The sequence below is a fragment of the Camellia sinensis genome, chromosome 9 (assembly GCF_055761805.1).
Source record: "Camellia sinensis isolate YWXY chromosome 9, ASM5576180v1, whole genome shotgun sequence".
In the NCBI taxonomy this organism is placed as follows: domain Eukaryota; kingdom Viridiplantae; phylum Streptophyta; class Magnoliopsida; order Ericales; family Theaceae; genus Camellia; species Camellia sinensis.
Genome location: NC_138969.1, coordinates 122,184,253 through 122,199,980, shown reverse-complemented (window position 1 = coordinate 122,199,980; position 15,728 = coordinate 122,184,253). Strand labels below are relative to the sequence as shown.

Below are 15,728 nucleotides of genomic sequence, written 5' to 3'. Positions count from 1 at the left end.
TCATGGATAAGAAATAGATACCCATATCTGGAATAATCGTCTATGAATGTGATAAAATACTGTTGACCATTCCAAGATGCCATAGGGAATGGTCCACAAATGTCCGTATGAATTAATTCTAAGACATCTGTAGTCCTATGGGCACCATATTTCTTTATTTTGGTCTGTTTTCCCTTGATACACTCAACACAGACATCAAAATCTGAAAAATCAAGAGAGTCCAAAATTCCATCAGACACAAGGCGCTCAACTCTAGATTTAGAGATGTGACCTAGGCGTTTGTGCCATAATGAGGCTGAATTTTCCGTAGTTAATTTACGCTTTGTACCTCGTGATTCCACGTGCAAGGTTTCATTATAAGATGCAATAGTTTCTAGCAAATATAGATTATCAAACACATTAAGTAAACCAGTACCAACAACATTTGAATTAATAGACATACTAAACTTCATATTTCCAAAAGAACAACAATATCCCAATTTGTCCAATACAGAAACAGAAATTAAATTCCGTCTAAAGGACGGTACAACAAAAGTGTCTAATAAATCCAAATAATAACCAGTTTTCAGCAATAATCTAAAGTGCCCTATTGCCTGCACTTCTATTGACTTGCCATCACCCACAAAGATGTATCTTTCAGCATCAGTTGGCTTTCGGTAGTTCAGGCAACCCTGCATAGAAACACATATGTGAGTAGTAGCACCAGAATCTACCCACCAAGTGTTTCTTGGTACTGAAGCTAAATTTATTTCAGAACAGACCAAAACATAAAATGTACCTTTCTTTACACGCCAGGAGACGTATTTGGCACAATCCTTCTTTCTGTGTCCGGGCTTGCCACAAAAGAAACAACCATCCTGCACTTTCTGTTTCTTTGGTTCCGGACCCTTAGGAGCAGCAACTTCCTTTTCCTTATGCTTTCTTTTGCCCGTATGCTTGGAGGTGCTTGCCAGATGAGCACTTTCAGTCCTTTCTTGCTGCAATCTCTCTTCCTCTTGCACACAAAATGAAATGAGCTCATTGAGAGTCCATTTCTCCTTCTGGCAATTATAACTGACCTTAAATTGGTTAAATTGTGCAGGAAGAGAGATGAGAACTAAATGCACGAGCAAATCATCAGATAGGTCGAGCTTTAGTGCCTTAAGTTTTGAAGCAAGATGAGACATTTCCATGATGTACTCGCGAACATTACCCTTGCCTTTATACTTTATTGAAATCAAGCTGGCTAAAAGCGTGCTTGTTTCAGCCTTATCATTTTTAGCAAAACGCTTTTGAATTTCTGAAAGAAATTCACCGGGACCGGTAACATCCTCTGTTATTGCACCCCGAAAGACTTCTGGAATCCCACGCTTCATGATCATAAGACTTAGACTGTTAGAACGATCCCACTTTTCAAAGTACACAATTTCCTCAGGAGTACTTTGTTCAGTGAGAGCATTCGGTTTTGGCATTCTTAATGCCAAGTCTATGTCCATGCAGCCGAGAACAATCAATATGTTCTCTTTCCAGTCCTTAAAGTTTGTTCCATTTAACATTGGAACATTGTTCATGTTGGCAGAGATTGAAGTAGTTGACATTAAAGTTGAATAGAAAATAAAATAAAAGGAATAAACAATCATGCTCGCATTAAGTAACCAAACAGATAATCTCTAAATAAATTAATTTAATGACAACATCTCAAGATACCTAGTACAACATTAATACCAAGCCTTTGGGTAGTGATATTAACTGTAAGTGGTATTCTTGTTGTAATGATCAAACATTGACAATAAGTTATGTCAAATAACAAATCTATCTTTTGATGGATTTATTATTCACATTAGGTTTCCTTGACAATTGACACATGTTTATCACCACAAAATGTGTGTGTAATTCTGCCAAGTATGAATCATGTCTTTGGACCGATAAATACCCGCATGAGATACACATACATGAACATCAAAACAGTCCATATAAAACAATCTAGACAAGAGAGAGCACTTTGGTGACATCTTGTTTTAATTGACTTATATTTAGAATGTTAGAAAATTAAAATTCCACTGTAAATGTTGTATGAAATTTACTTTAAATTTAAAGAGTTCTGAATGTGTTACCCCGTATATGTTATATACATTTCAGCAAACCCAATTATATACATACATATATATATATATATATATAATTGACGGGTCCAAATTTTTTTTTTTAAAAAAAAAAAAAAAACACAAAACACATGCATCAAGGAAAAGAAAACTCCAAATCAATTCGTTAACCAGAAAATAATAACATAATGGTATGCTGATTCACACACCCAGGAAAACTACACATGCACCCAAGAACCAATCAAACCGCATGAAAATTAAATATAGATACATGATATAAATATATTAACACATGCATTTAAGAGATGAAGAAGCTGCCCAAAAAAAAAAAAAAAAAAACCACAAAGCACATGCATGGATGATTATTAAATTCCCCAAAACAAGCCACATCTGTATTGTGAAAAAGAACACAAAAAACGGTTTTGTCTCTGTTTCATACATTCAGGAAAAATAATGCAGAAACCAAACGGTACACGGTTTTTTTTTTTAAAATATAGATACATGAAATAAATATATCATGTATGCACTTATTTACCCACAGCCCATCCGAATCAGTTTACATTTTTTTCAGAAAACAGATCATCATTTTCCCAAAAACAAACAGAAAATACATAATTTGCATTAATAAGAAAAACAGAATCTGATTCCAGGAAACTAACTAAGATGAATAATAGCATATCAATTCTGATATACACATGATATAGATGCTCTGATACCAATTGTAAACAAAATTTTAGAACATGAAACTTTATGTTTTGGATCATCTACCATGTGAATCATCAAGAAATCAAGACAAAAACTTACCCGAATCCATCGATGAACGGTTAAACGGAAGCGTGATTATCAATAAACCCTTTGTTATTGATTTTGTTATTGCCTTCTAATCCTTTCCCTTTTGGTGCCTTATGTTTCTCCTTGAGAGGATTTAGAAGAAAAATGGCAGTTCTACTCCATTGGAAGGAATAGGGACCATAACCTTTTAAGGTTGAAATTGGTTTTCAAAATGAAACGGTGTGGCAGTTTAAAGAAGGAAAACCAACTTAACCAATATGTTTTAATTTCTATTTCTGCCCCTCATAGAAATAGAAATTACTCAACTAGTATCTACACATTAGGTCCATAACACATATACCCTTAAGCCTATTAACTAAATTGAATCACTTAAATTGTAGGTTTCTTATAAATGATAACACCACATTTAAATATGTGGTCCCATTGAGACATTATCTAACAACGGGGCAAATCAGATTCCGAGGCCAACATAGCTATTTGGCAAGATTCTACTTTAGAACTTGCTTGGGGTATTGGCTAATTTATGCTTTATGCTATTTTCGATATATTTCTTTACAGTGAAGTGAACAGTTTTGTCAATAAATGTTGTAAACTCAAGAAGTTTGTGGTAGTATTTATCAGATCCAGAACGAGGATAAGAGAAAAGGAGTGATGGAATATATTATAAACTTGTCTGTTCAATTTGTTATTCTGTTGATCAAATAATGATGAGGATGAGACGAAAATTTACAAATAAAATCTGGACAGATAGAAAATTTGCACAGATAAAATGTGGATAGATAGAAAATGGACACAGAAAAATTTGGACAGATATACAAAAAATTGAACAGATAAATAAAAATTTGAACAGATAGAAAATAATTTGAATAGATAGTAAACAAAAAGTCAAACAAATAAAAAAAGTAAAGGGATAAAATTAAAAATAAAATGTTCTCTAGGACTTTTCACCCAATTGTTTCACAAAGTGTGAACCTCTCCCAACCATAGTTCTAAATCACGGTATCAGGTAACGGAACGGTATCGATCGCGGAGTATCGGTATCGATAGTATCGGCCGATACGTATCGAGAATCAGGTGTCGCTGCCGTAAAATTTTACAAATCATTAAAAATTCCTCTGAAACTCAATTTTATACATTTTTTTGATTGTTTTAGCCTTAATTTGTCATATTTTAATCAAAATTTTGATATGTAAGAGCACTTTTAACTCATTTCTAACTAAATGATATGTATTTATTTTAATTTCAATTATAACTTTCAATTATCTACAATTTAAAATAAATCCACAACAATACACCAACTAGACCCACGAGTTGGTTAAAGAAACATATGGGCCCAAGATTGTTCAAAACAACCCACCAACTATCTTGAGCAAAATATCTTGGCCCAAAACTATTAATATGCATATAGATAAAATATAAATATAAAACATATACTCAGCAGCCGCCTCATGTGCTGTAACATCATACCTAGCTTGTTGCTGTAGTCTCAAAGCTTCACTCAACGGCGCATGACCCAGAAAAGCATTCTGAAACACGCCGGAAGCCGCCAAAGGACATCACGACCTCCTCGTTAAGCTCATAGTTGCACTCCCACTTTAGCGAAGACCAGTAATCCAAAACCAGAAACAGCATTGGAGCCATGAGCAATTCTCTGCGTTGATTTTCATTCGTACCGGCGACAACCAACCAGTATCGGACTGTATCGCCCAATGTATCAAATTCAGGCCGCAACGTACCGGGACTCGGACGCTACGGCTGCGAATTTCATTCTCACCACTATACCGGTCCATATCCGAATCGGTGCTATGATTTTTCGGTACGAATCAGCCGGTATATACCGTACCGGCCAATACTTACAACTATGCTCCCAACAAAAAAAAATTACTGGATCTAATACCTTAAACAATTGTTAGAGTGAATTTTTTTACCAATTTTTTCAAAAGAAGTAAGTATAGCTTTCTTAAACGATTCTTCATAGCTAGGACAAAACAAAAATAAAAATAAAAAATAAAATGTTCCTTCAAGAACAGTTGATAACAAAATAATAATAAATAAAAATCAATATATCGTGATTAACAAAATATTGTTTATTAACATAGTTCAGTATAACTATGATTATATAGATACCAACGTTATAATTTTAGGACTCTCTTACCTATAATATATATATATATATACATTTTGGACAGAAATAAAATTTTCAATTGATATGATAAAACAGTACATAATAGTTAATATAACAAACTAGCTAATTGGCAGATCATAGTTATAAACCACAATGAAAATCAAAATAAAGCAAAACATTTCTTGTTGCCTAACCATTATCAAAAGAAAAGTGGGTGTCTATATAAGCAGGGATACGAGAAAACGTTGCAAAACGTGTGCCAATCTCCTAATAGGAACAATGCTAGAGACCAACATTTTTAGACCTACAAATCTACCTATAATAATATGGAAAGAGAGTTGGGCACTACATTATTGGATGTGCAACAAATCAAAAATTAACACATATGATACCACATCATTGTGAATACAATTATGAGTTTTTTTTTGTGGGTCTTAAATATTTTTAATAATATATTATATATCATCATATATATGAGAAGTAAAATAGTGCTTCAAGTAGGTTAAAAACTTAATTTTTTTTGCTTTTTTTTTTTAAAAAAAAATATAAAAAATAAATAAATAAAAGTAAAGATGTGATTTAACTTAAAAAAGTCAAAAAAACTAATAAGTTAACTTTTGACCTACATGCCAAAAGAGGCATAAAAATAAGTCACATGTCAAGCTATATAATTGTCATGTGTTCCTTTTCTGAACATATAAAGGGTTTTTAATGTATTGTTGTTTTCTCCTTTATCTGTTTTTAATGTTTTTTTTTTCTTATATTAAAAATTCCTACAACTCCTGTCACTTTCTATTCTTATATTATATTTCATATGAGAGTGGGAGAGATATATAATAATAAATAGAATTTGTCAATTGTCCGAATTGTGTAAGTGTAACGCCTTGAAAATATAACGATAGCTTATGACGTATAATCAAATAAGATAATGCGTTATCAAAATGAATATTCTTTCCATTCATATATGATTTGATTTATACAAAAGATAACACATGCATTTACACATTTACAAGCTCTAACCCTGAATCTGTAGTATGTATTACAACAGGAGATACAGGAGATATGATATGAAAGTAAAACTGATAATAAATGCCCTAAAGGCTTATAACTTTCCAAGACAGTACTTGGTTACAACAAAAGTAGATTTAAATCCAATACAGTTAAAGGTCCTTAGCATGTACAAAACATATACAACAATCTAAATCAAAATGAAGCTTTTGCTTCAAGTCCTCCCATGCTATTGCCTTGGCGAAGGCATATCATCAACGCCTGAAAATGTTTTTCCCACATAGGGTAAGCCAAAACCCAGTAGAAATAATCCAACACAGTATATGAATCTTAACAAATATACAAGCGAATGCATATACAATGCTTGTGCCAAAACATTTTATATCTTTTTTCAAAACCATGTAATGCCAGGTTAATATCAGAATTCATAAATCACTTCCTTTACAATAGAAAACAGGACAGTGAATCACACTTTGAGAATCTCAAAACAATTCCAACCTGTCATGGAAATTTCATCCGCTAGAAACCGTAAATCGGCATCCATGTAAACGTAGGCTCTACAGGCACTATTATTGCCATTTCAAGGAAATTTCGTCCGCCAAATCAGCACCCATGTATACACGCGATTTTTAGGACTTTCACAATCGACACTCAAGCCAACTTATTTCAACGTGATAACACATACTTCTCAAATTCATCCATTTTTCTCAAAACGATAAACATTTTCAATGTATAAATATGAAATAATGCTCGATGCAAATGGATGAGACAATAGTTTCAATTCTTCTAATTCTTATGCAATTTTTACAACAATCATAGCTATCTTCCACCGATAGTCCAAACCAAATATTTCTAAACAGATAAACAATTTTCAATAAAGATAAACTTTTCAAATTTCAAAATGTGAGTAATAATATATATTCAACTCCACCATTCTCATCAATATCAACCCAATTCCACATTTCCAACATTAATTTCATTTATCCTTTCAAGATCAACATTTGATATATTTAGGGTAAAACCCCTATTTCTTTATAAACCAATTTCAAAGGTAAAGATCCACTAATTCATTATAACTCAACAATAAATACATTTTCTTAATCATTTCCAACAAAGCATTTGAAAACCTCTCTTTTGACATCAAGCCAAACCCTAGGTTTGTCCAAAATTCCTCTAAATCACAATGTTGTTTTATAAAGATAAATATCTAAGTTAAAAATCATAAAAAAAATGCAGAGAATCCCTACCTTAAGCTTAGAAGATGAGAGAAAGAGTGAAGGAACTTCAACAACACCCAAACCTAACTTCGTTCGGATCAAAAGGAAGCCCACGATGTGCTCTACCTTTTCAACAAAGGGACACTGGTAAAGAACTCAACGGATCTAAGAGTATTTGTAAAGAGAAGTAGAGTTTTAGAGAGAGATGGTATAGATCTAGGGTTTTCAGAATGTTTAGAGAGTGAGAGAGAAATATGAAAAAGTGAGCCAAAAAGTGACCTCCTTGGACTGATATACGCACAAATCGATTGAGCTTAGGAATGGTCGCTTGAGCGACAGAACACAATGGAGACATTGCTTGAGCGCAAGAAACAAAGACACCGCTTGAGTGCAACCAGTAATTCAGACGTGTAGAAGTTCACTAGAGAGTAAGAAGCGTCGCTTAAGCGCAGATATCAACCTCTCAGTAGTTTTGTAGACTGTAAAAGACCGCTCGAGCTTAAGAAGCTTCGCTCGAGCAAACAAGTAAAATTCTAGGCAACACAGTTTTGAAAAGTCTAACTCTCAACCTGTTTTCAACCCAACCAAGGCACTTTAACAATCAAACTCAATAAGGAATAAGGAGAAACAAAGCATGATCAACCATATAAGACAATAAAACTCGGATCCAGAACATCAAATAGGTCGGGTCTAAACCAAAATCGCCATAGTAAGTTGGACAATTGTCTGGACGATCGGTGACAGCTACGGCTATCACTCTTGTCAATTGCAGCTATCACCTTTATTTTTAGATGACTGTCCGAATGATCGGCATGCACAAATTCAGACGAGCCAATAAAAGGGCGCTCAGTTGAAAACTCCAATTTTAAATTTTCTGAGACTAAAGGTCCACACTCTAAACTATCTTCTCCATAAGGACAAACTCTCTCAAAATGACCAAACTAACCCTATATATATACCTGCATGGTACTCACGGTCAAATAACCAAACCAACACGTCTCTCATCTTTTCTCTCTTGTTCACCTTTGCGAGTTTGCCATCACTATCACCCTCTCACCGTCATTCCATCACTTCCCTTCACCCTCCACCTCTCCACCACCGCCTCCGCCTTCCACCTTCCACGGCATTTGCTTCATCATCGATGACAATCGCCATCGTAGATACATATCCACCGCTAGCTCTGATCGAGGCATGAGAATATCGATCTAAGTTTCCAGTGCTTGATCCGAATATTGATTCATTGCTTCACTGTCGTGGCACTCCAAGAGGCAGCGAAGGAGTTTGAATGACTTACGATCTCAAAGAACTCGGGATAAAAAAAAATAAGGGATAAAATTGGAAACAAAATATTTTGCAAGACTTCTCATCAAACTATTATACAAAGTGTGAATCTCTCATTAACAAAAAAAATCTCTTGGACCTAATGCCTTATACCCTCTTTATATTGGATTTATCACCAATTAACCCCCAATAAAATTTGGTAGATGTAGCATTGCTCTAATAAATATATATTACTGCTAAAGATGGGGAAATGAAGTGCAGTATTTTGCTTCAATATCTTTTTTAAAAATTTACTCCTCTTATATAACATTTCTTCTGATTTTTTCTACTTCTATTTTGTGATTAATATTTTTCACTATTTTTCTTGCAATTAATTTGATTTTGACTGATAATTAGCTTTCTTATTGTTGTGTGCACCGTTGTTCTTTTATTGTTGGAGAAAAATTAGCATCAAATGTGTTTATTATTTATTTATTTGTTGAAAGCTTCACTGGTGGGTTTGAATTTGTAATTTTTGATGCAGTAGTAACGACTAACAAATGCATGGGCGCAAAACAAGTAACTGCAAACAATTATCTATTAAATACTTAAATCAATTCTCTCTTATTTATTTTTTAATTATTAATCAATTATTTTGTTGACACATCACTGAATTAAAAAAATAAATTCAAAAAGTAGACTTGTATATTAATTTTCAATATTAAGTTATTATTATTTTTATTAGCTAATGGTGTCCACTAACCCCATTAATAGCCCAAGGCCACCCTTCAAAAAATTATTGATCAGTCTCATAATATTATGTGGCACTTCTTGCATGGTTACGTGGGTCATTACTTATCTCCTAATTAGATAATTAGGTGGGTCAACATTATTCCAATCTATTTGCACCATAAATAAATTTTTGGCTGATTATGATTAGGTTTAAATTTTCTGTTACTTATTATTATTATTATTATTATTATTATTATTATTATTATGCAGGAAAATCTTGAAGGTTAAAGAAAAGTTAATACAAGTTTTGAAAATTCAAGAGATGGAAGACACATGGCATTATAAGAAAGAAGATGGAAAATTTAGGAAGTTAAAAATAGTTATTTAGGTGGTGGTTAATGGAAGCTTTTTCCGTCATTTTTTTTTTATAAATTGCTGTTAATGGCTCTATTGTAAGGGACCAACAAATTAATCCATGACTTAACTTCTATTTCTTTTCTATCCTAAGAGTAGATGTAATCTACATAGGAGTAGTTCAAACTTAAATATGAGTAGTCTTAATGTATTTTATTTGTAATTTGATTGTTCATTCAATCATTTACATCATCATCATCTTTTTCTTCTCTCTTTTTCTTTTTCTTTTTTGTATTGGCATTATTTTTACTAAAAGGAAGTTCTTAAACTTTCAAGGTATAAAATCTCAACACAATTGCTTGATCATTGTGTTGTTTGGTGAAATTTTATTTAAGGCTGTATTAATCTAAGCCTAAAAAAAATTTACTAACAATTTTTGGTACGGAAATTTTTGGTATGCCCAGCGGGACATCATCCTAACTTAGAGGGAAAAAAAATTAATACAAACAAAATATCAAGAAATTATGCCATCAAGTGGCATGTTTACATTTTGTGCACCCATGGATGCAAACCACCAATGGAGTGGCAATGTTCCAATGGGTATGAATTATTGGAATGCTTCGTCTTCCATATATAATGATTGTTAATATTATAGCAATGATTCTACCACCTATTGTTGACATAATGGCATGACAAATGAAATGGACAGAATGATTCAACATTGTAAGGATGAAATTTATTAATACAAAAGTGAAATTTTGGCCCTACAAAAATCAATTAATTCTCTTGATTGATAAAAATTTCAAATAATTTCATCACCATCATATTATTTGATGCAAAAATATATAAATTACTTTGATAGAAAAATTCATCAACTTAGTTGCAAGTTTATCAAGTTGATGGAGAAATTCAACATTGGAGTAAAAAATTAGAAAATCTTAAAAAGCATAAATTTTATGAGTTGCTAAAAGGCATTTCCAAGAAAAACTTTCTATCCACAAAAGTCATGGCCAAGGTAAAATTAAATTCTGAAAATGGATCGTTTCAAGCCATTAATTGAAAAAGAAGACCAACTTCTTTTGCCAAAGGATATCGAGCATTTTAATGTTAACAATCCAAATGGAGGGTATGGTTTTAAGCCAATCATGGCTAAATTTGATGAACAACCATCAAAAAAATGATGGTGAAAATCCAATTAGAGGACATGATTTTAAGCCAAACACAACTAAATTTGAAGAACAACCATCACAAAATGATGGTGAAAATCCAATTGGGGGGTTGGATTTTAAGCTAAACATGGCTAAAAATTATGAACAACCCACATTTGATAATTTTGAATTTTTTGACATTGCTAATTTTATCAACAAATTTAATTTTCTAAAGTCAATTGACATTATGATTTCTGTCATCTAACAACCACAATGGTTTACAAAAAGAAATTCTGAATTTTATTTATATTTCTTATGTTACAGTAATGAGAGAGTACTTCGATGTGGCCACAACAATAAAAAATTATATATATGGTCAATCGGTTATAATTTTCATAGTTTCTATTATAAATTTATGTTTATACAACTCTTTAAGAATTCGAGTATTCTCATTCTTAATTTTTCTATTACTTCATCTTCTTCTTCTTCTTCTTCTTCTTCTTATTATGTAGAAAAATCTTGCAGGTTAAAGAGAAGTTAAAGACAAGTTTTAAAAATTCAAGGGATGAAAGACACATGGTATTGTAAGAAAGAAGATGGAAAATTTAGGAAGTTGAAAGTAGTTATTTAGGTAGTGGTTAATGGAAGTTTTTTCCGTCATTTTTTTCCCTATAAATTGCCATTAATGGCTCTATTGTAAGGGACCAACAAATCAATACATTACTTGATTTCTATTTCTTTTCTATCATAAGATAGATGTAATCTACATAGGAGTAGTTCAAACTTAAATAGGAATAGTGTAATTTATTTGTAATTTGATTGTTCATTCAATCATTTACATCATCTTCTTCTCCCTTTCTTTTTTTCATGTTTGTATTGCCATTAGTTTTACTCCAAGGAAATCCTAAAACTTTCAAGGCATAAAATCTCAATACAACTGATTGATCATTGTGTTATTTGGTGAAATTTTAGTTAAAGCTCTATCGATCTAAGCCTAACCAAAATTTTACTAACACAATCATAAGTAGGATAATCATAAAGAAAATAGTAGTATGGCTTGGAATCATCACTACAATTAACAAAGACAACTTTCAAATTCATAACACTAATAATAATTACAGCATATGAATTTTATTTGATTTGGCTAGTCTTTCGCCGTCTTAACAAACAATAACTATCTTTTCAGCCATTAATCCACAAGAAAATAACAGATGCATGAGCTAAACACAAAGGCAAAAGTTTGAGGAACAACACAAAAGGTCCTTACGTTTTAGCAACCATTTTTCTGCAATAACCAAATTAAAAGTGAAATGAAGATATATCGTTTTGCTAAACACTGCCATTCATCTGGTGATTTCTGCTGCACAATCAAAGGAAGGTAACGAATTTTTCAACCTCTTTGCTGACAGCTTGAGAAGAACTATTGGCATTTGATGTCCCTTCTTGCGAAGTGCTACCAAATTCTGCAGATTGAGAGAAACCAGCCATCTCTTCAGCCATTGCCGAATCATCCATTGAATAAGGGACACTGGGTGAAGCACCAACTATCTTACTCTTTCCCTCAAGAGTTTTCACAACCTCAGACATGGGGGGCCTAAGTGACGGGGATAGGTTAGTGCACGACATTGCTAATTCCAATATTGTATTTGCTTGCTCTGAAGAGTAGTCGGACCCTAAGGACGGATCAACTAATTCTATAAGATTTCCTTTCTGTCGTAAAACATATGCCTGTCATACATTAAACCGAGTGTTGTAGTTAGAAGGCATTATTTAAATAAAAAACAATTCTTTCTTCATTAAACTTTTAGCAATACACACACAAAAGATATAAATAAATGTAATTAGTAGAGTTATTAGAGTTTGTGTGTAGTTTTGGCTCACCAAATCTAAAAGGTAAACATTCTCATCATTTGGCCGATAACTGGTACTGTTCTTGCCACTGACAATTTCCAATGTGACAACTCCAAAACTATAAACATCTGCCTTATTTGTTAAGTGACCTCTCATGGCATACTCAGGAGCCATATATCCACTGCAAAAGACTTCTATGAGAATGATATGCATTCATCTTGAAAATAAATATAATTCCTAAAATAAGAAGTCCTTTTTTTATTTTTTTATTATGAGAATACTAATCTTCTATTACAAGGGATGATTTGTGATATGCAACATATATATATATATATATAGAGAGAGAGAGAGGAGAGGGAGAGAATGATTTGGCCTTACGTGGTTCCTGCTATTTTAGTGATCACATGTGTCACTTCCTCCTCATAAAGCTTAGCGAATCCAAAATCAGATATCTTCGCATTAAAATCCTTGTCAAGAAGAATGTTTGTTGGCTTAATATCCCTGTGAACAATTTTCAGTTTGGATTCTTCATGTAGAAAAGTCAGGCCTTTTGCGATTCCAAGACAAATTTGAACTCTGGTGGGCCAATTTAGTCTTGACCTCACCTCATCTGGACCTGTAGATAAGCCGATTTATAAAATTTATATTATGTTATCAAAAAAAAAAAAAAAGGCAAAGTATTTTTTAATGAAGTTCAGAGAACAGCTTGTCCTCTTTACCAAACAAAGCATGTGCAAGGGAGTTATTTTCCATGAACTCATAGACAAGAAGAAGTTGGTTGTCTTCTGCACAGCATCCCAGTAGCTTTACAAGATTTGGATGTTGCAGAGCAGAAATAGTTCCTACTTCATTTACAAACTCACGGATCCCTTGCCTTGATTTAGATGAAAGTTGTTTAACTGCTATTGCAGTTCCATTCAGAAGTACACCCTGCAGTCATGCAACAATTTTTTGGATTAAAAGCAGCATGGATGTAAAACTGTTTATGCTAGCCCAGGGTGTTAATACTTTTGAGTTCACCCATGTGGATACAGGTAGCCACCATTGTTGAAATTGGTTGGCATGAATGCAGAGTAGCCACCAAGTGTTGACAATGGTGGGAGAGAAGCTAGGGAGACAAGCTGCACGTAGGGAGGTGGCAAGTTCATGCTTTCATATGGGAGTGGGATGGACTGTGGTCTCCAACTTGCTCTATATATTGAGTTAGCTTGCAAGAGGCAAGAACAATACACAAGTGAGTCAGCAGCAGGAGCACACGAGTGTGTATCTCTGTGAAGGTGAGAAAAGAGCTGAGAGTGTAAGACAGTAGAGAGTGTGTGTTGAGTGAGAGAGTCCACTTCTCTGTTTTAATCTCTATTTGTTTTAGTGGAAATCTCTTGGTCTCTCCACAGACATAGGTATTGAGACCAAACCACGTAAATCTTGTGTGTCATTATTGTATGTTTTATGTTTGGTAGTTCAGGTGGGTTGGCCTTAAAACCTAACAAATACAACATGACAAATATATTGATAAATGCAAATATGGGTGCAGGATACTCGGTTGACATGGTTGTTCCCAGAAATTCCTTCTAAATTTATGTATAGGTACAAACACCCAGTGGCAGGACTGTTTGGTTTGTGTCAGTTGTAAGTTTTGGTTTGGGTCGGAACAGAGTTTTTACCCAATAAAACTTGGGTTATTCATTAACAAACGTGAAAATTCTTGTTATAAAGCAAAATCTAACAAAAGCCTCAATATAATTAAAAAAAAAAAAACTATGTGATGGAGAAATGATAAACATTCCCACTCTGATACATAATATAATAGATGAATAGCTGAATAAGAGATCTGAATGTCAATTGCAGATATTACAGTCAGTGTCAATTTGGTTAAGAATTTTATCAAACACTTGGCGTGTTACATTAAACACTGTGCATCTGCACCTAGTAGTGTGAAAGAATAGATTAGATGATGCAAACGTACCAGTAAAATATTGTCAATATAATTATTTAACTACAACCATTCAGTAAGAAACCATGACAATTTCAAGTCAATGCACAAAAACATATAGCGTAGAAAAATAATGACATCATTTAGGTGATAAATTGTGCTCGCTTGTGCATAGGAGAGCATGCAAATTTTACTAGATGTATATTTCAGAGGATCAGAAGCCAGTATAACCTATAAGAAACTAATATGAAATATAATATACCCTATAAGAAACTAATACGATATATAATAAACCTTTCATAGATTTTTCTGCAAAAAGAAAAGAGGGAATATAAAAGATTTAGAGGGACATATATCAGATTTTACAGGGGGCATTTTGATTTTTCTTTTATAAAAACAGCTATAATTAAAATTTTAAATAGTTGAGAAGGGCAGCTGCCTTTTGTGGGCACATGGTGGCTCAGCCACTGCATGTCCCTATTACTTGGTTGTAGACACTTCTTCATCAATGACCCCAACCAAAGTTCAACTAACATGATCTATGTTACTTGGAACATCGATCGTTTCCGTACATGGAATGGGATTGGGAACATGGTACACTAAATTGTCGAAAATATGGTACGATAAGGGTAGACTTGTTTAGATTACACTCTTAGGATTTAAGGTATAGTAATTTTCTTTCAAAAATTAGACATCCAATAACATGTTGCTTTTCTTTTGAAATTATATTAGTATCATGATCCATTTTTTTTACATTTTGTCATACTAAAACTCCACTCTTCTTCCATTTTAGTTTATTATATTTGATTTGTTTTTCCTTGTAAGGTAACTTTTAAGGTTTATAATGGAAAATACTTTTGTCATGGCTTTGGATTGCCAAATTCAATGTTTTGGAATGAAAGTTTACCATGTTTTCAAGCGTTCGTTCCAAAATGTCAATTGCTCGAGTATTAATGTTTTCTAGTAACACAGATCTAGAGTAATTAGAAAGCTAAAAAGATCTAGTATATAGTTAAAAATAAATAAATTAATTAACTAAATTTGAACCTTGTAGACAGATCCGAAACCCCCTTCACCTAGCTTCATTGCAGGGCTGAAATTTTGTGTGGCAGCTTTAATTTGTCGAGCATTGAAAAACGAGCCAGATAATAACTCCATGCCTTTCAGTTCTGTTTAGATACATTAAAAGTCGGGGGAAAAATAAACGAAAGAACAAGAAAATCAGTACAA

General features: G+C 33.0%; 1 protein-coding gene across 1 annotated transcript in view; it reads right to left on the bottom strand.

Moving 5' to 3' along the window:
• Positions 1 to 11,792: 11,792 nt before the first annotated feature.
• Positions 11,793 to 15,728, bottom strand: part of LOC114289342 (putative LRR receptor-like serine/threonine-protein kinase At1g53420) — a 129,741-nt gene continuing 125,805 nt past the window's right edge. The window contains 5 exon segments of the mRNA XM_082887558.1: positions 11,793 to 12,445; positions 12,599 to 12,749; positions 12,947 to 13,184; positions 13,288 to 13,498; positions 15,546 to 15,667. Of these exon segments, the coding sequence (XP_082743684.1) occupies positions 12,086 to 12,445; positions 12,599 to 12,749; positions 12,947 to 13,184; positions 13,288 to 13,498; positions 15,546 to 15,667 (1,082 nt within the window). The 3' untranslated portion in view covers positions 11,793 to 12,085.